The following is a 21,807-nucleotide window of genomic DNA, read 5'->3' on the forward strand; positions in this document are numbered from 1 at the left end:
TGTGGTGCTGAGGATCGAACCCCGGGCCGCACGCATGCCAGACGAGCGCGCTACCACTTGAGCCACATCCCCAGCCCCATACTTACTTCTATAATATTGGTATGTAATAGGAGATTAAGATTATATACTAAGAAATTGTAAGCCAGATCATTCCCTATGTTCTCATAGATATCAAGAGATTCCATAGCTGCTAAAGGTGAAGGTGGTATGTGTAAGGCCAGGAGGAATGTGATGTATTAGTTAGCTCTCTCTTAACGTAACAAAAACCTGAGATAATCAACTTAAAAAGAGAAAAGGTTTATTTGGTTCACAGTTTTAGATGTTTCAGTCCATAGTCAGTTGTCCCTGTTGCTTTTGGGCTTGTGGCAAGGCAACAAATAATGGAAGGGAGTACATGATGGAAAAAGTTGCTTACGACATGACCTAGATGAAAGGCAGAGAGAAAGGAGGAGAAGAGGAGGTATTGGGTCCTATTATCCTCTTCAAGCCCATGTCCTCAATGACCAGAAGATCTCCTATTTGGCACCCCCACCTTTTCCAGACTGGGGATTGCACACAGGAGCACTCTGAGCTATCACCAGCCCCTCTTTTAAAGTCTTATTTTGAGACAGGTTGTCACTCATGTGCTCAGGGGGCCTGGACCTTGAAATCATTCTGCCTCAGCCTCCTAGGTAGCTGGGATTATAGACATACAACATTGTGCTGGTTTAGGCCCCACCTCTTAAAGGTTCCACCATTTCCTACTAGTGTCAATCTAGAGACTAAGCCTTGAACACATCATGGGCCTGTAGGGACATTCCAGATCAAATTCATAGAGTGTGGTAAAATCATTTTTGATAACAATATAATTTTTACATACTAAAATATTCAGTTACAATATTCAGTTATAATTAGGCAAATGCTGTTTGCCTCTCCTGTTCCCAGGCTTGATAACTATTTTCTCTTCATAACACCATCCATTTAATTCTAGCTTGTAGTCTCAGCATCGTTTTAGCCTCTAAAGCAAATTTTAAATACAGAAGGAACAACTTAAAGAGATTTGATCCAACACTCTAGAACTTAGTATTAAGTCCTCCCCTGACCTAAAACCTTGGTTTTTATACTGAGGGCATTGGGACAACCCAATCTCCGTATTTTGTAACAATTGGAATAACTAGGGCTCCTCTTGGTGCAACGTTTGTATACCATCTACCCCTGAGGTCCTTCTATGTTCTCTCCTTAATTTTATTAAAGACTAGAAACCCTCAAGCCTCTACATGGTACCTAAGGCCCTACCAGATACTCTCACATTTTGTTAGTGTCAACTACTTAACTATTGCTCCAAATATCCCTTACTCCTGTCTCTATTCTCCACTTCAATGTACTAAGTATTTATGAAAACATTCTTTTACCCCTTGTTGGAACCACTCTTCTCCAAAGGCCTACTCTTTGTCAGCTCCTGTACTTCCTATACCTCCTGCCCAGGTCTGAATTTTCTCATGTCAACTATAAGTGAATTTGTTCTCCCCCTACTTGTGTCTTTTTGAAAACTTCAAGTGCAAGACCAACATAGCTATTCTAGTTTCTGAGAAATTTATGTCATGTTTTATATTTTGTAATGTTTATAAACTATTGTACCATTCATGCATTCTAGCCATTGTATACTCATGAGATTTGTTTTCCTATGTTCCAAAAGAGTATTTTATAATTTCATGTCAAGTTCTAATGTGCCTAATTGTACTTTTGCAAATCATGCAATGTTGTCTTTTCTTTTTCCAATTAGCTACTTACTGATATTCACCTAGTTTTAATTTGGGGGAAATTTCAGAATTGTAAATGCTAATGAGTTGAAAATTGGTTGGAATATGACAGTCCCCAAAATGTTAAAGCTAATCTGGTCTTTTCACCCATTCATTCATTCATTCATTCATTCATTCATTTAATAACTGACTTTTCTGACCACCAGTTTACCCAACTCTAAAATAGTTGTGAAGATTAATAGTAGTGCATATAAGGTGATTTAAAAAGTTAGAAACAAAAAGTAAAAATTATTTTTAAAAACTATTGCTAGCATTGCAGAGCACAGTGGCACACGCCTCTAATCCTAGTGGCTGGGGAGGCTAAGGCAGGAGGATCTCCAGTTCAAAGCAAGCCTCAGCAACTGTGAGACGCCTAAGCAACTCAGTGAGACCCTGTCTCTAAATAAAATACAAAATAAGGCTGGATATTTAGCTCAGTGGTCAAGTGCCCCTGAGTTCAATCTGTGGTATCTCCATCCTGGCAAAAAAACTATTGCTAACATAATTATCTACATTTTAATCTGGAATTCAGTACTTTGTTCTGTCTTCAGACACACTGCTCTTTGCTCTTCTACTTGTAGCTGAATTCAGTTTTCCTGATAGATACAGTCCTGATGCCTGATAAGGATGTGCAGATATTGCACTTGAGCTCCACTCTTATGTCTCTCAATTTTGTTTTGTTTTGTTTGTGGTATTTGGTAAAATATAAACAAATGTTATCTACTTTTAGCATGATATCTGTCATGTGATAGGAACCCAGTAAAAGTCTATGAATGAGAGTGTATGTTGATGTGATTTTTGGAGGACAGTTAGGCAGTTTCTTTCATAACTTTTAAGTTTGTGTATCCTGCATTCCAGAATTCACATTTCTAGAAATTTAGATATAGTTGTGTGTGTGTATGTGTGTATGTATGTATGTATGTATGTGTATGTATATATGTGTGTGTGTATACACACACACACACACACACACACACACACTATTGTGTGCAGCAGAACACCAAAACCAAAACCAAATACCCGAAAACAACCAGAGGTCCATCAATATGGTACTGGCTAAATAAATGATGGTACTTTCATTTATGTTACTTATAATCCATGAAATTCTCTACAGTCATCAAAAAATTGGATGGCTATATGTACAAATGGAGAAAAATCCATATTCTAGACACATCATAGAGAACGTATCCTATGCTGCTTTTATGTAAGTAGAGGATACACAGATATGTGAAAGTAAATATTTCTATAAGGTACAAAAAATGTACTTGTAAACACTGGGACGCATCTCGAAGAACACATCAGGAACTGGGTGCAGAGGGACCTAATTTTTTATTGCAGGTCCTGTACCATTTGAACTTGAAGTGCTCACAGAAACTCACAGACCTGTGCTACAGGCCTCCGGCCACGGAGGCGCAGTCGCTGCCAAAGTCCTGTTTGTCAATCTAGCGACTCAGCAAACCGACGTGTGACGCCATCACGACAGGCGGTGGCGCAGGCGCAGTGGCGACGCACCGGGCATTCTGTGGGTAGCTCCTGGGCGCGCTTCCGACCCAGCTTCTTGTTCCGGCACCGAGGACGCCAGACTGACGGCTTTGACCCGCTTGGCACTGGGTGGACGGCATCTCGGCCCCCAAATGAGCCAATGGCATCATGCCCGCAGTGGCTGGGGTCGGGGACGCGACTTTTCTGGTCGTCCCTCAGCAAAGAGAAAGGGCGGAAACCGCATCCCGGAAAGGTAAAACGTCCCGGGTGCTGGGGATGGCCCTTCCGGCTCTTAGCTTCTGGGCGTGGGCTCCGTGTCTTGTGGTCTGAGCCTCTCACGGTCGCTTTTGCGAGCTTGGCCCGTGTGCCAAGCTGGGATTAGAGACTTTGACCCTGGCTGCGCCACCCGTAGAAGCTGAAAGAAGCTGTAGTGGTCAGTGAATTCGCCCACCCTTTTAAAAGGGAAGGCTCTGTCCATTGCTCCTCGGGTCAACTAGTGCTTTGAGGCGGGACTTGGTGTTGGGGACACTCCTTAATCATCCAAATGGAACGCCTCCCTCAGTTCCTCAAGTTGTATTGTTTGTTGGCACAGAAAAAAATGATTAATAAGATTTAAATATGAATGAATTCCTCTGTACCTGCATGAGACCTTTCATGAAAAGGTGGTTTGCATTATTTCCAGGAATCACCGAAGGCAAACTGGTGCTTTCTAACAGGTGTCACCTCAGAGATCTTCCTGTATACATCTAAATGGTTAGTTTTGGGGACTTTGTTCGTCTGTGAAGTGAAACTGTTTAGTCCTTGAAATCTTCCTCTCCTTCGTTCCAGACTTCATTGAGTCCCTTTCATTTTATCTCCTCAGTATCCTTTGAATCTCAATTTTTCTCCTTCAGCATCCTAATGCAGGTTTTACCTGACCTTTTGCTGTTGAGTCCAGTAGTGTCCATATATCTATTCTTTAATTTCTTCCAGCCTGTTCTTCCCACAGATCTTTTAAATAGGTCATTGAAAACTTGAAATTGAGCCAGGCACAGTGGTGCATGGCTGTAATCCCAGCTTCTTGGGAGACTAAGGCAGGAAGGCAAAGTCATAAGTTCCAAGACGGGCTCAGCAATTTAGTGAGACCTTGTCTCTTAAAAAAAAAATGTGGGTATATAGCTTAGTGATCAAGTACTCCTGGGTTTAGTCTGAGCACCCAAACCGGCTTGAAATTGAAATGGAATGGGAAGGTAGTCATAGACATCAGTGTAAAGCATTATTTTAAGAATAAAAACAATCTTCTTATGTGCTCTATAAGTCCCTGTATAGTCTGGGATCCTCTCTGCTTCTCCAGCCCCATTTTTTGCCACTCTTGACTTTCTATGCTTCAGCTATATTGAATTAACCATAGTTAATTCTAACTTGTCCTACAGAGGTGAGCTCAAATATTACTTTTCAGGGTTGACCACTAGCATTTTTAAGTGAAGTTCACAGTCCCTTTCTATGTGATGAGTTTTCTCGTCAAACATAGACCTTAAATTCTTTATCAATTGAATTTGATGCTATCGGTTGTATTAAAACTAAAAAATCATGTTTAGTGAAAGAATTGAATTTAAATCATTACCCTGTGTTTATTGATAACACCTTAACATTTGGTACTGGGATTAGGTTTGTCAGGGATACAGAAATTCTGTCATCTGATTTTAGATAATCCTTATTTGTGGAGGTCTTTGTTCTGTTGCCTTGGATCTGTTTTCAAGATGGGGAAATGAGCAGAAGGAATTATGGATTGTTACCAGGCAGGGATGAATAAGTGGCAGAATGCAAAGCATAGAAAAGGGACATGCTCTGTGCACTGTGACTGGTTTTCTAGAAGCTTTAATTCTGTACAAGGAGACAAGGCTAACATACAGTTTGGCTAACAAAAAACATATCTACTAGGTGGAAAGACTATCTCCCAGTTGGACAGAGGATGCCTGGGACTCGATTCATTGCTTTCAAAGTTCCTTTGCAAAAGGTAAGCAAAAGTTAATTCAGTATTCTTTCAGAAATCTAAATTCACCACATGGAATCCTGGTTTGTTTTTTTTTCTTTTTTCAAATTAATATACAATTTTAATGTACATAGCTATATATATATATATATTTTAAGACTAGATGAAAATTTATTCAATAAAAATTGTTCATCACAAAGTTATTAAAAATACTTTCCTAGTAATGTACACATCATAAACTTAGGTTCCTCTTTGGGGGAGGGGGTTAAAAGCCCTAGTATCCTCTCCTCTTCAGGCAAGGTGTGCTCTTTTTCTCTTTGATGGCTTCCTAGACCACATCGCCTGCAGGAAATCAGGTGGTTATGGCCAGCAAAGGAGCATCATGTACTCTGCAGAGGGATGATGTCACCAAACTGTAACATTCTATGGTGAGGAGCTTCCTTGCTGAGAGATGGTCTTTTGGGAATGTAGCTACTTACAACCATGCTACATTTGGCCTTAGTAAAGTAGAGGGGACATTGGCTCTGCCATCTCCACCCATATTTTTGTGAGTTTTACACATTTGGAAATAATGAAACCATTATTTGTGACTATCTCTGGGACTTATGAGTCACAATTCATGCATCCATATGGTCCACAGTCATCCAACCAGGGCTCGGGGTTTCAGAGTAAAGTGTTTGTATTCAGGCAGCCCTGACTTCATTGTTCCTGTGTCTAGTCACTATATTAGACCACCTTCCTTAATTAGGAAAATTTTTAAAAAAAGAAAAAAAAAACAAACCTGACATTGGTGTCTTAATCTTTGCCAGATTCCTGGCACACCACATTCAAATTGTGATGTCAAACATTCTTTTTTATTTTTTTAAATTGGAAAACTAGTTTCATTTATTCATAAATTTAATAACTAATTTTGCTCTATATCTTGTTGTTTGTTGGGATTGGTGAGCTTTTTGTGTTTGTCTTGATCCCAGTGACCTTTACTCAGAATACATTTATTGAGGCCACAGTGCTATTACTGTACTAAAAGGAACCTGTGTCAACTCTATAGTGACATCTTGGATTTGCATGCTTGAACATTTTCAAAGTAAATTTTCTTCTTACCTTCAGACCCATGCCATGGAAAGATTATTCTATACATTGCTATAATTTATGAAATTACAGTGATTCATGTTGAATTTGAAGAATTCCCACATGATGCCAGCATGCACAATTTTTGCAACCTCCTACTTAGAGCCAGAGGTTCTTGGTGGCTTATCTGTTTACACCTGTGACGCTGTGTGACAGTGCTTCATACAACATTGTATTTAGAAACATGGCCAGCTATAGCAAAACTGGAAATATGGAGAAAGTTCTTCAACAATCTCTTTCCTTTGAATGTGTCTGTGTAATTCAGCCAAATACTTATTTTCCAAAATAATACTAAGAAGTAGCTTCTACTGTTTTCTACAGTGTCTTGGTAGTCATCTTTGCTACCTTCCTCCAGGAGCCAGCCTGCCTCTTCTGAGTTGAGTGATCTCGTTTTAATTTTCGCTGCTCTGCACTAAACAAGGGAATCCCTAACTGAATCTATAGAATTAAGTGTTCATGTGATAAATTCTCACTGCTGTCTGTTGAGATGTATATATGTTCTAATTAACTATCAGCCAATAGTATTGTGGCTATCTATTGAAAATTGTTTCATACCAATTTTTTAATTTGGGCTGCTATTTTTTAATAGAGACTGTATGTAAAAAAAATTTATTAGAACATTGGTTTTCAACAATATCACACTCCGCTTTCCTTTTTGTAGCAAATGCTTCTAAATTTGCAGATGAATATAATTGACTTCAAAACATACTTTTAAAGAAATCATTATAATGCAATAACTATAAATAATACTGAATTTATAATTAGGCAATATATATTTCAATATCTAAATTAATGAGCATTACCACATTAGAACATATAAAGAATGAGGTGCTTACACTACGAATGTAAGGTCCACAAATATAGACTGTGACCGAGGTGGGTTATATTTCCATGGCAGTGAACAACTCAGTAGATTTCCAAACAACATAAAATACAATCTTCACTTTGTTGATAAGGTGTCCTGAGAAATTCAATGGACATTAAAATTGTGCAAAAAATACTTTATTTGTGAATCAGAGTTAGGTTCTAAAGCTTAGGTAAATAGGAGCAGTCTTTTTAAAAAGTAATGTCAATATTGACTAGGATATTTACAAGTCATTAGGATGTGGAACATAAACACATATTTACATATTGAGTGAGCTTTTTTCTTCCTTTGGATCACTGGAAGAGAGGTTTGTAATTTAGCTTCCAGAAGAGTATAAACTCTCATTGTATCTCATAGTTTGCTTGCATGATGTGATTTGAATAAATGCATAATAGAGGATTTTGACACAAATTTACTCTCTATTTCATTTTCTCTGACAAGAGTTTTGAAGCGAAACTTGCTCCAGAAGAACGCTTTTCTCCTCTGGATCTTTTTAACAAAATCCGAGAACAAAATGAAGAGCTTGGACTGATTATTGATTTAACATATACTCAGCGCTATTATAAGTCAGAGGTAAATTGAACCTTTAACTGAAAGCAACATTCTTCATTATGATATTAAAATAATTTATAGTAATTCAGTAATAATAGTTTTCATCTTGTGCTTGTGTGAAGTGTAACCTTCTTTCATGAGTAATAATAATTTTAAAAGGAAATCAAATCTTTCTTTAAGTACATGCTTTTAATGCTGTCTCAAAATGAGATTGGAGACATGAATTGAACTATTTGGTCACCATTACTACTGTTTATATTCAAATCCTTTTCATCATCTTCAACAAAAACTCTATAACCATTAAAGAGTAATTCCCTTTTCTCCCACTCTTTCAGCCCCTGGTAACCTCTGATCTACTTTTTGTCTATATAACTTTACCTATTCTTGACACCTCATACAAATGGAATAATAATATTTGTCCTTCTTTGTCTAGCACATTTCACTAATTATGTTTTCCAGATTGATCGATTTGTAGCATGTATCAGAATCTTATTCCTTTTCATGGCTAAATATTTCATTGTGTTCATATGCTATGTTATGTTTATCCTTCATCTATCTGTAGGTACGTGGGTTATTCCTTTGGCTATAGTGAATATCACTGCTATTAACATTGGTGTAGAAATGTTTGGTTTGGGGTTGGGTTTTTTTTTGTTTTTGTTTTTTGGTACTGCGGATTGAATCTAGAGGGACTTTACCATTGAGCTTTCTCCCGAGCCCATTTTTTTTAATATATTTTTTTTTAGTTGTAGATGGACACAATATCTTTATTTTATTTATTTATTTTTGTGTGGTGCTAAGGATCAAACCCAGTGCCTCATACAGGTGAGGCCCATACTCTGCCACTGTGCCACATGCTCTGTCACTGAGCCACAATCCCAGCCCCTCTCCAGCCCTTTTAAATTTTTATTTTGAGACAGAGTTTCACTAAAGTGCTTAAGGCCTTGCTGGATTGCCAAGGGTGTCGTCAAACTTGTGATCCTCCTGCCTCAGCCTCCTGAGTTGCTGGGAGTATAGGCGTGCACCACTGTGCTGGGATAGTGAACAAATATTTGTTTGAATCTTTCCTTGCTTTCAGTTTTTTTAGATGTATAACTAGGAGTAGAATTGCTGGGTCACATGGTAGTTCTGTGTTAACCTTATGAGAAACTGCTGAACTTTTCCATTGTCATTTTCTTATTTTTAAGCTGTTATCCTAAATGTCAGAAACATGTAATACTTATAGGTGTCTGTTGTATACCCATTAATGCATTCAGCTTTAGTGTTTATCAACTAATGGCTATCTTGTTTGGTCTGTATCCCTACCTGTTTCACCCCATTCTGTATTATTTCAAAGCAAATCTCTGATGTCATAATTTTATCTCTACTTCTTTGGTATGTATATTTAAAATATAAATACTTTTAATTGTTGATATCAATTCTTTAATGTCAGATATCCCATCAGTGCTCAAACTTGGATTAGCTCCTAAATTTCATAAAATATTGTTACGTTGCAATTGGTTGTTAAGTTTTACTGCCCCCTCCCCGCATTAAAATTTATGTATTAAAGTAATTAGGTAGTATTTAATATGTAGATTTTGATAATTGCATCCTTATGAGTTGTTAAAGTTTTTTTCTAGTCCTTTTCTTTGCAGGTTGGTAGTTGGATATAGCTTGATCTGATTCAGGCTGGATTTTTCTTTTTGGCAAGACGGTTTCAGAAATGACGATGTATTTGTTCTTCTATCAGGAAATGAGACTTCAAAAAATAGAGAAATCAATAATTCTTTCTAAATTTATTAGCTGTATTTTTTTCAATTTATTTTTTATATCATTATGACCTCCATACTGTTGTTTTTCTTACTGAGGCACAAGGTGGTTGGAGCTTCTCCATTTGGCTCTTGAGACATTTTGAAACACCCTTAATAATTTTTATTCACTCTTAGTTCTGGGCTTGTCTTGTATATTTTGTGCCCCAACCTGAATGAGCCATTTTAACAAGGTACTTAGATTTCTTTTAGTTAAGAGACTACAATCTGGGCTGGGGTTGTGGCTCAGTGGCAGAGCGCTTGCCTCACACATGTGAGGTCCTGGGTTCAATCCTCAGCACCACATAAAAATAAATAAACAAAATAAAGATACTGCATCCGTGTATAACTAAAAAAGTATTTTTAAAAGGGGGGGGGGGCGACAATCTGCTAGAGGTACCAGGCTGACATTGTTCATAGGCTTTCTTTGGTCAAATTATTTGTGTTTGTGTGTTTATAATGTAAAAGCGTGGGCTCATGCTGATACTTTCCATTTCAATCCTGAGCTGTAGGCTTTTCACTTACCCTCTTCTGTCTTTTAGCTATGTCTACTTTTTCCCACCCCAAGAATACTTCTGCTTAAATCACAGCTGCTTTATGAAGGCATGGCCATTATACTGTATAATATTGGGTAGGACTGTTCATATAATACTTAGTTATCTATATGTGCATTTGTTCACATGGAATTTGCTGTGTGTATACATCCTATTGACTATCTCTCCTGAAGTTTTTGTTGTTGTTATTCTAATTAGTTATACACCTCCTATGTTGTAATGAAATATAATTACAAAGTAAAAATTTGTGAATGGAGCAGCTTGGAGAAAAACTGGCTCTTCTATCAGAATTGTTGATGTATAATAAGATTATTATAATCTCTTGGTTTATATTCCAGCTCCTCTTATCTTTAATTGTTTCCCTACAAATAAAATAATATATGTATATTTTTTCTTGGTTTTTCCTTATAGGATTTGCCAGAAACTATTCCTTACTTAAAAATTTTTACAGTTGGGCATCAAGTGCCTGATAACAACACTATTTTTAAATTCAAATGTGCTGTTAGTGGATTTTTGAAAGAAAATAAAGACAATGGTGAGTTTGGGGTGGGGGAGTTATCTGAGGTGAGAGATCTGAGAGTTACCTAAAAAAAGACAACAAAAGGCAAAGTTAGCAGTGAAACAAAACAGAGCAGGCAAATGAAATTGTATCTTTGCTATACATGTTTAAGCTATTTCTGATATTTTTCCACTTTGAGAAAAGTAACTAACTAACTAAAAGTAACTAACAAGTGTTGTACTTGTATCCAATGTCAAAAGTGGAGGCTGGATTCATATGTAGCTCAGTGGTGAAGCATTTGCCTAGCATGTGTGAGGCCCCAAAACAAATTTTATTCTTCTAGTCTGTTGGTTTTGTTTTTTTTTTTTTTTCACTTCCTTTTTCTATAACTAAATCTGTCACTGATAGGTGCTCTATTTGGACCAATGAATTTGTCTCAATACAAGTGTAGCTTTTAATACATGATCAGATCTTCTACAGTTTACATCATTGATTTACATCGTGAGGTTATTTGAAATTTCCTTGAAACAGTGAATGTTGATTTTCTAGTAGACAATTTTTTATACTATATATGTATTTTTAAAAATTCCTTTTCGGGGTAGTGGTAATATTGTGGTATCTTTAAATGTTACTCTTCAATAATTGTATAACTTTTTTTAGTGTATCTATTTTAGTTACTTAACTGTATTTCTTGTTTTATAGACAAACTTATTGGTGTCCACTGTACACATGGCTTAAACCGGACTGGTTACCTCATCTGCAGGTGAGTTGCCAACCCCAGAGGCAAACTGTGTTTAAGTTGTTTTTGTCTGATAACAATGGTAGTGTAAGTTTGTTGCAAGAAATGCAATCAGTATAAAAATGTGTAAAGTAGAAAGAAATATAGTTCCCCACCCAGAGATTACCATTATTAATAATTTAGTGTACATCTTTTTAAACTTCAAAAATGCAGATACAAGCATGTGTATATATATATATTTAGTTAGTTAGTTAGTTTATGGTATAATAGATGTTCTGTTTTATAGTTTAATATGTTGTAGAAAGTGCTTTGTGACCATATTCTTTTTAAAGGCTGCACTGTTTGTGTACTGATGAACATTAAAATAGCAAACATTCATGTATGAGCATCTTTGAATATGTTTGTCATTGTCCCAGAGATAACTGATAGGCACTCAATTATAACTGATAGGGACTAGGTTTCCATGGAGAACTTTGAGCAAATATCAGAAGTTGAATTGGTACTGACCAGTTAGGGACACTGTGGAGAGAATAGTGGACATAAGAAGCAGCAAAGACCCTGTAACAAGATGACATTAACTGTGTTGGAGGAATCAGACCATGGGGTAAGTATAGCATTAAATGGATCTGGAAGTATGGGTAGGAGCTAGATCATTCAGAGCTGGGTTTAAGGCTTTGTTTTATTTTAAGAACACAAAAAAACTATTGAACTTTTTTGTTGGGGGTGAGTGTGTAGAATATATTCAAATTTGTATTTTCAACTTTTCATTTTACTACTGAGTAAAGAATAAACTGCAGAAGAAAGGAGTCATGTTAGGAGGCTTTTGTAGGAATTAAGGCATAGTAGTAGCTTGGACTGAAGTGTGGTAGTCATTTGGTGGAAAGGTGTGGTCATATTCTAGAGATATTTAGGTTACATCATTGTCAGTACTTGGTGGTGGGATGAAGATGAGAGTAAGGAAGAAATTGCTGAGGTGATGGCATCTCCATTCTGGCCCAGACATTTGTTACAAAATATTTTTTGGATATGAGGTTAATATTTTTCCCTTTTTGTTTTTTGCTTGTTGGTTCCTGATAAATTCTTTGTCAATTTAAGGAAGTCTTCTGTTTTTAGTGTACAAAGTATTTTGATCAAAAACAACTATTTTAATTTTTCAAATACATTGTAAAACATCTGTCAGTTTGGTCCCATATTTCCTTTCCTTTATTACTTAAATTATTATTATATCAATGTAAGTATTTTTATTAATAGATCTTCTAAAGTTGGGTCATCTTGCATTCTTGGAGTAAGGTCTTTCGTGGTCATGGCATATCATTCTTAATAATTATTGTTGGATTAGATGTGCTGATATTTTCTTTAAGATTTTTATGTCTCCATTTGTAAGTGAAATTGGACCTTTTGAAAAAGAACTTTTTTTCTTTTCGTATATATAAATGACCCAAATTATGTTGTTTTGTTAGATATTTGATTGATGTAGAAGGCATGAGGCCAGATGATGCAATTGAATGTAAGTATGAGGGTTGTCACTATTTTTTCCTTTTCATAAAAGTTAAAGGTAAAAATGTAGATGAATTTCTCAAATTTTGGGAAAAATAGTTCGTAATTCATTTGTTCCAATATAACAAATTTAAAAAAGGAAAAGAAAACTAACTTTTGGGGCTGGGGGTATAGCTCAGTGGTAGAGTACCTGCTTAGAATGCTTGAAGCCCTGGGTTTGATCTCCAGCACCAAAAGAAAAAAGGAAAGAAAAACAAAACCCAAACAAGATAATTTTTTTCCGAAGTTTATAAAGGAAAATATTTGGAAGTAGTGAGATACAACAGCCTAAATAATTAGTCAATGAATTTCAGCTTTGGTTTACTTTCTCTTGGAAAGTTTTGTTGTCTCTATAATTATTTCTAACAGTTCATCCACTCCTCAGTATTCAATAGGTGCCGGGGACATTGCATAGAAAGACAAAACTACATTGAAGACCTTCAGAATGGTCCTGTCAGAAAGTAAGTCTTATATGTGAGATTTGTGGTTAGGGAGCTCTCTTTTGTGTAATTCAAACTGTATATATCCATCTTCTGGTAGCTTATTCACTTGCTGGGGGGAGCCTTATAAATAGGGATGGTCAGAGGAAGGAATTTTCATTTTTATAAGCCAAAATATTTAGTCACTTAATTTACTACCACGTTTGGAAACCAGTAATATTGTATGGAAATGCTCTCTTTGAGGAATTGGAATTCCAGTGTATCCAGGTCAAGTGATTTTGAAGACTCAGCACATCTCATGGAACCAGTCCACACCTCTAACAAGTCTGGTAACCAAGGGTCTAGGTATAACTTACATCGGACCTATGGTTATCCAATGCCTTCCCGGCGTTTTCACACCCAGTCCCCACACTTGCAGCAGCCATTCAGGTACCTCTGCTTTTCCTTTTTCTGAACCTAAAATAGAAATTAATACTATAAATCATTGAAAATATGTTTTGATAATGATGAGCAGTTGATGTTTTCTTACTGATCATTGTAAACCAGAAGGTGTCATCTTGTTCTGTATTTTGAAAAATCAGATACTAAGTAGAGAAATAGGAAACTTCAGAGGCAGTTGGAAGGGAATTTCGACATTTTCATTGATTTGTAAACTTCAGTCTGATATGTCTACCAGAAAGAATCTTGCATTCTTAGACTACATGAATTGTGGTGTGGTTTTCAGAATAAGGAAAAAGAGTAAATATAAATTAAGTGAAAATAATAAAATAGCAATAGAAACATTTGCAAAGGATTTGAACAAATAAATCACAAAAATATTTCACTTTGGAAATGGGGAAAATTTCAGTTTGATTAAAATAGTCTATTGACTTTCCAAAAAGAGAGAACCAATAGGAGATAGATAGATAGATAGATACATACATACATACATACATACATAAGCAAGTCTTTATTAGGGAAATTGGTTCATGTTATTATGGAGGCTTAGAGATCCTACAACTGGCTTCTGAAAGCTAGAGACCTAAGGATGCCAAGTGAAAAAAACATCTGAACCAGGGAACCTGGTAATTCTCAGACTTAGTCTTGACACCAAAGGCCTGAGAATCCATGGGTTTGGGACATGGGAAGGTAGGGGAAAGGGGTAACTACTCATGCAAGTCCTAGAGTCCAAGGGCTGTGACTCTTGGAGTTCTGATATCAAGAACAGGAGAAGAAGGGTATCCCAGTTCTAGGGATGAGGGCAAATTCACCTTTTCTTCTCTTTGATTGGGGTTTACCTACATTGAGGGAGGATCTCCTCACTCAGTCTACCAACTCATACACCAGCCTTTTCCAAAACACCTTCATAGACATATCTAGAAATAATGCTTTACCAGCTGTCTAGGTATTCCTTAATCAAGTTGATACCTGAAATTGACCATCAAGAAAGAGCAAAAGAGTATTTTTCTTTCACTATTTTAGCAACAGTTTTTGATGAGCAACCCCATGGTTGTCAGGCTGGTCCTGGATTTGCATCCTGGCTCTGCCATTCACCCAGTGTATGATCTTGGGTGAGATACTTAACCTCTCTTGAGTTCTCTTTATTTATCATTCAAGTGAGATTTGAATAATACATGCCCCCATAGGCATTGTCAGTGATGACTACTTGAGTTAAAACATGTAGCACATTGTAAACACTTTGAAAAAAGATGTTGGCATTTTTTTTTTTTAAAGATGTAAATGTTTTTAACAGATCTTACTAGTAACAACCCTTTTGAAACACAATTTTAATGTCTATAACAATACTCATGGTGATTCCATGTTGAGACTAAGGAAATACTTCAAAATATGGAAAAGACTATATTCTGTGATTCAACACATTTCCAAACTCCCTACTATGTCTCAGACACTGGGCTTGGTGCTCAAACTACAGTAGTATAATATTGGGGATGTTAATACAAGACATACTATAATAGTAAAGACTGGTGGTCTGAATTTCTAATAGTGGAGAATATAGCAGAATAGTTATATTCATACTATGACATTTTGTAAAACCATTGAAAATGATAGCTCACTTATGATAAGTAAAAACAATAGGTTATAATTCAACAGTCAGAAAAAAAAAGATGCAAATGGAAAAAGACCAAAAGGAAATATGAACCAGTTTAATTAGATGAAGTGGGATTAAGGGGGGTTTGTAGGTTTCATTTTTCTTTTATCAAATTTCCAAATTTTTGTAATTATATGTATTCACTGATCTTGCTTTTGAAATGATTAAATCCTAATTAACAAAATTTGCATGTACCATGGCTAGAGTAATTTTTTATACTTTCTAATTAATTTATACTTACTTATAAAGCAAAAGCACCTCCATTTCCATACTAAATAGCTTATTATTTTATATTAACCCTCCCAGGCTTTTGGAGGTAGAAAGACTCCTGGGAACCTGTCTGTGTTCCAGGGCATTGTAGGAAATTTAAATATATTGTCTTATTTTACCTTCATAATAACCTGGGAAGATACTATTAGCTCTGTTTTATAGAGAATTAGGAGACAGAATGATATAAGTAATTCATCTGCTAAGGTGAAATAGGTAGCAAACAGAAGAATCAGGGTATCTATATATTATTTCATAAAGCTTATTATATGTTTCATTAATACTAATAATGGATTATTGCTTTTTGTTTAAGAAAATTTTCACAAAATCAGAATGTTTACCAGAGAGGCCATATCCCTCCTCCTGGCCCTGCTGGAGAGGACTATTCACAAAGGAGATACTTTTGGAATGTGAAGCCAAATGGCAGTCAAGCAGTCCAGGATAAGAGGTGGTGTCCTGGCAGTTATCAGAGACTGTCCTATCCAGCCTACTGGGGATGGACCGAGTGATACAAAACCTGTCCTGGATATCTCCCTGGAGACCAGAGCTGCACTGAAGATAACTGGAGTGACTTAATAAAATCAGGTCAAATGAGGTTTTTCAGGTCAAATGAGGTTTTTGCTTGTTTTTTTTTTTTTTATTTTTTATTTTATATGTATCTATTTTATTGTTTCCTTTATATGTGTTCAAGCTTTTAAAGGAATTACATTAATATTTACCTTTTTGCTGATAAATTTACAGTAATTACAGCAATACCAAAACAAAACAAACAAAAAACAGAACAAAATCTGTCATTCCAGTCTTAAAGTTTTCTAAAGGAAGATGATATTTTAGAACTTAAGTATTAAGAACTTCTCTTGCAAGTTATTTTTTAAAATAGTATCTTTTTTCTATGTATTTTCTTCTGACTAGACTTGTAACATAAGTTTGTGTATGTACAGAAATTTTTAGTGTTTTTTGTCATGTTCTATTGACCCAGTCATAAGGGTATCTTTTTTCCATAATTCTTCAAAATTTCAATTAAAATTTACCTAGGAGAAAATTTCTTTAGAAGCTAGTCACTATCTGTAATTAATTGTGGTGTTTTTGTGATTATATATTTCTTTCTTTGGCAGTTTTTTTGTGGTATTTGACCAACTTCCTTTCACTGAATTGCCAGATATACCATCTAACCCAGAGATGGATAAAATTTGAGAGATTGGTTAGCAGTTGGGTGAGAGAAACTGATTTGATAAACCAGAATGCTGGTTAATTAAATCAAATCATTATTTACCTGATAGGGTAAATGTCATGAATAGGGTAGAACTATCCAGAAAACTTAGAAACTTTATCGATTATAAAGGTTGACTGATGAACAAATGGGGTGTGACTATAAATTGCCTGGGATATCTGGCATGTTTTGATGTTATTGCTCCTCTGCTGAACATAACCCTCTGGGATTTTTCTCCAGTTACCTATCACTGGAGTGGTGCTTTACCTCAAGAACATGAAGGTAGATCATTTGGGAGAATGTTAATTATTTTTAGTGCAGAGGGAGCCAGAAACCTTTGTTTACCCAAGCCAAGTGTCTCATCATCCTCTCAATCAATATTTGATGAATACTTGGGCAACTTGGCTTCCTTTTTTAAAGCCTCTGGTTTTGAGGATTTCTGATACTGCATATGAGGGTATTTTCTCTGTTCTCTCTTGTGTATGAACAATCTGACTTTAAGGAAGTATTCTACTTCAGCTGTTCTTGCCTGTATCTGATTGGCTCAATCAGAGTACTCTATTTGATCTAAGTAATGGCTCATAAAGTTTTTCTCTGCTCTCCACATTTAACAGAGATACAAAAGTCCTTCTTGCTACAAGCCTACTCTTATAGAATTGTTCCCCAGGATACATCCTGAAGGCTCACATTGGAAGAAATTGGAGCAAGACAACTGTAAGGCAAAGCAGAATCAGCAGGGGTAGGTATGGGAATCCAGCTAGTCTCATAGTTGTGAAAAAGGCCTTGGCAAGCAGCTTCAAAGGAAAACACTCCCAGTAGAAAGGGCCATCATATAAGCTTTGCCTCCTTCAAAAATTTTTATTTATCATCCCTTTTGTATTCTCCCTTATTTTAGCTATCAGCATGGCTTGTTTAAAAAAAAAAGCAAAACTAATTAGGATTTGATATCTCCTGTTTCATTTATTCTGTAACACATTGGTTCTGGTTTCTGCTCATACCATTGAAAGGCTTCTGGCTGAAAGGACCAGCAGCCCCCTTTTAAAAAGGGCTTTCGTAGTCTGTTCAGGCTTTTAAAATTTATGTTTTTATTTTAAAAGCACATTTTAAAACTCAGATAGCTCTACTGAGATTACCATGAAAAAGAACAGTCCTCTACCCTGCCCCAATATTCTTTTCTCAGAAGCAACCACCTTAAGTATTTTCATGTTATCATCTGGTATTTGGCTCCATTATTTAAATAATATGACTATAGCCACTTCTTGTTTTTTCAATTTATGATACTATGGTAGATGAGGAGAATGCTTTTGCAGACCTTCTACCCATTCCACACATAAAACTTGTTAAATCTGTTCTAAATTCATGTTACTAGGTAAATATTATTCCATGAGCCATAAGGTACCATAGTTACGTTTCTTATAATCCCCTTTTCCCTGTCATTTTTGCTTCATTTTTTGCCTCTTTCCCTATGGACCTATCACTAGTTCGTACCCCAAATCTCTAATAGCATTATAAAATATCTCAACATGGGTAAATTCATCAGATTCTTTTTCATTTGAAATCTTCCCTGGAGCCCTCTTGGTCTGTTTCAGGTTAGGTTCTGTGTTTGTTTTCTAGGGCTACCATAACAAAATACCACAGACTGGGTAGCTTAAATTACAGAAATGTGTTTGCTAATAGTTCTGGAAACTAGAAAAGATAAAGATGTCAGCAGGGTTGATTTCTTTGAGGCTTATCATTTTGTGGATGACTGGTTCTTCCTGTGTCTTTGCATGGTCTTTCTTTTGTGTTTGTCAGTGTCCTAATCTCTCTCTCTCTCCAGTGGTTTTTTGTTGGTTTGGTTTAGGTTTTTGGTGGTGCTAGGGATTGAATCCAGGTCCTCACTTACTAGGGAGGTGCTGTACCTCTGAGCTACATCATCAGCCCTTTCCTCTTAAAAGGATGTCAGTCATGTTGGATGAGGGCCCATCCTAGCACCTCACTTGAATTTACTTACCTGGTTAAAAGCTCTGTCTCCCAACTACAGTCACATCTCCAGATGTTGGTAGTTAGAACTTCAACATAGGAATTTGGGGGGAACACAACTCTGTCCGTAACAACTCTGTCTCTAGACCTAGGCATAGCTCCTTCCCCGGAATTCCACTTCATCTTTACCCTGTTTATTTCTTAGGCCTCTCTTGTGTCTCCTGGATCCTGTAGCTGCTGCTTTCATGGTTTCCTTCCCTATTTGGTGGATTATATCCTTCAGTAGTCAATGGGATGTAATTTTTTTTTTAATAGTATTTTTTAGTTGTAGATGGACACAATACTTTTATTTTATTTGTTTATTTTTATGTAGTGCCAGGGATATAACCCAGTGCCTCACGCATGCTAGGCAAGCACTCCACCACTGAGCCCCAACCCTGGCCCCCAGGATGTAAATTTTTTAAAATTCTTTAGTGACAAATTGATTTATTTTTTTCTTCATTAATAGTTGAATTTGCTATAAAATTGCAGGTGAGCACTTTTAAATGCATGTATACATTGTTCTGCATGTCATTGTTACTGTTGAATCCTGTAACTATTCTGATTCTAGAGCTTTTATTTTTTTTTTCTTGAAGCTTTAAGGTCTTTATTTCAGGTGTCTTAATGTATTTTAAAATGCATAATACTATATTTAGTGAGCTTTTCAATCTGGCAAGTTATGAGAAATTTTCATTTTTATGCTCTTCTGGGGGAACTAGTTGAATGTTGGATTTTCTGAAATGTACCTCTAAGTTAATTGTATATTTTTTTCTCCTATTTTCTATTTTTAAGCCCTTTGCTTTTTTAAAAAATCTGCTGTTTTCTAAACACACACTTGTGTGTATGTAATTATATATTTTTTTCGGGGTTTTTTTATATGTGTATAATTTTAAAGAGATGGGATCTTACTATGTTGCCCAGGCTGGTCCTGAATTACCAGGCTCAAGCAATCCTTTGCCTCAGCCTCCTGAGTAGCCAAGACTTTGGGCTTATTCTACTACCACCTCTAATACTTATTTCTAAGAACTAGCTCTTTTTTTTTTTTATGAATGTATTATCTTTTATCTCTTTAATGATACCTGTTTTTAAAGTTCCTTTTGATCTCCGCATCAACTTTCTTTTTTCCCTTGTTTGTGCCTCTGTTTCTCATGTTAGAGGTGTTCTTGAAATACCTGGTAACCCTATTTATTGGCCCTGTCTATATTTAAGATTGGGGCATTAAAACTGATGGAAGCTCTGTTTTCTCATAGTAATAAGGTGATTGGTCACTTTGTTTTCTGTTTACTTTCCCACTGCTGCACACATTTAGGTTTTATTTTTCTCCATTTTGATAGTATCATCTTTGAAAATTTTATTGCCATCTGTCATCTATATTCATCATCTATCCCACTTTTTTGGGAATTTTTATCTTTAAATATACCTTTACTGTTATTTGGTGGGGTTTGAGTAGGGGCTAGAGATAGCTATGAGACCCAGCATAATGAGAATTTAATTGCCAAATAAATTGCTGTAAGGGTTTATCCTCAGTTTGGTAAGCTTGAGTTTTTAAAAAAATTTAGTGCATTGTGTCCCAGGAGTGCAGGCCATTGAGTTATGATTTGGAGCCACAAACATTCCTACTATGGAAGGAGGCCCCATCTAGGATCCTGTCTAAACCTTCTTTCCAGTGAAATTGCAATAACTGTCCCAGAATTATGTCCTGAAAATAGTTCAGTCATGTTATTCTCCTCTTGGAAATCTTGAATGGCTTATGGGCTTCAGATTCCATTTTTAGCTCCTTGTCAAGGCTTTCTTTATCTGACTGCAAGCTGACTTCTCAAAGCCTTTTACTATGTTCCACTCCATGTCTGTGTGCCAGCCATTTCATGGTACATTGCGCCATATACATTTATGCCACCATGTGCTTATTCTTCCAGGTTGTTCCCTTGGCTGTAGTCTCTCCCCTGTGGTTGCTGTGAGCCAGTCCTTCTCATTGTATAAGCTACATCTCTATAAAGTCTTTTCTCCCATCCCTGCCCACTAAGGGAAAGATCCCTTTTTCAACAACTTACCTTGTCATTTTATTTATGTCTTGTGCTATATGAAATACAGGTTCTAGGGCACCATCTCAGGCTTCCTCAACCCCTTCCTTCTCTGAAAGCACCGTCTGCCTCTGGGTCCACATTCCCCTTTTTTAAAAACCTTTGATACCAAATCTTATTGAGATCCCCAAGTTAACTAGAATCCAAGTTAGCTCTGGGCCTGCAAGGTCCTTCCAGCCCTGCACCTTGTATACTCTCTTCACAGATATGGCCCTACTTTAGAGGAAATGCTATACAATAGCTTTCTGGGCTGCCACTGAAGGGTGAGGTAATGATCCAGAAGTGTGGAGGAGTCTGCTCCCTCTAGGGGTTCTTGATGAATGAAGTGTTGAGGACCAGAGGGAGCCTGCCCCTTCTTTTCCCTGCTGAACACTACTCTCAACCATGTTTCTGAGCCTTCCAGAGAAGGTCCGGCTTACTGAGTGAATACACATGCCAGACATCCTGCACGTCTTTCTGGCTCATTGTAAAGCAACGTTGCATCACATTGCTTAGCATTGCTTCTTGCTTCGCTTACCCTTTTCTTCACCCTTACCACTCTGTTTTTAAATACTGCAAATAAAATACCAGTGATTTAATCCTTGCCTCAGACTCTGCTTTCTAGAGGATCTCAGATAGTTGTTTAAATATCAACCACACACATATAAAAGTGGGAAGTGCCTGATACCTCCCACTAATTTAACATTGAATTCTACAAATACTTACACCTTTTTTAAGAACAGAGAGAGATGCCAGTTACATCTACGATAACAGTATACAGGAATTAAATTCATTTGGGGGTTTTAGTCACATGATACAGGATTAGTTTTTGGAATTTGGGTATTTCATGT

At 36.5% G+C, this 21,807-nt stretch overlaps 1 protein-coding gene across 1 annotated transcript; it reads left to right on the forward strand.

Annotated features, from left to right (window-relative positions):
- The first annotated feature begins 3,275 nt into the window (after positions 1–3,275).
- On the forward strand, positions 3,276–21,555 carry Dusp11 (dual specificity phosphatase 11). Its single transcript, XM_046432302.2, has 9 exons — positions 3,276–3,513; positions 5,181–5,256; positions 7,667–7,798; positions 10,527–10,650; positions 11,317–11,377; positions 12,814–12,860; positions 13,275–13,350; positions 13,573–13,758; positions 15,999–21,555. The coding sequence occupies exons 1-9, from the start codon at positions 3,413–3,415 to the stop codon at positions 16,192–16,194; spliced, it is 999 nt and encodes a 332-aa protein (XP_046288258.1). The 5' UTR covers positions 3,276–3,412; the 3' UTR covers positions 16,195–21,555.
- Positions 21,556–21,807: the final 252 nt, after the last annotated feature.

The sequence above is a fragment of the Marmota monax genome, unplaced genomic scaffold, assembly GCF_021218885.2.
Source record: "Marmota monax isolate L192 unplaced genomic scaffold, Marmota_monax_Labrador192_F-V1.1 WCK01_AAM20220418_F8-fsc00106, whole genome shotgun sequence".
NCBI classification, from domain to species: Eukaryota; Metazoa; Chordata; class Mammalia; order Rodentia; family Sciuridae; genus Marmota; species Marmota monax.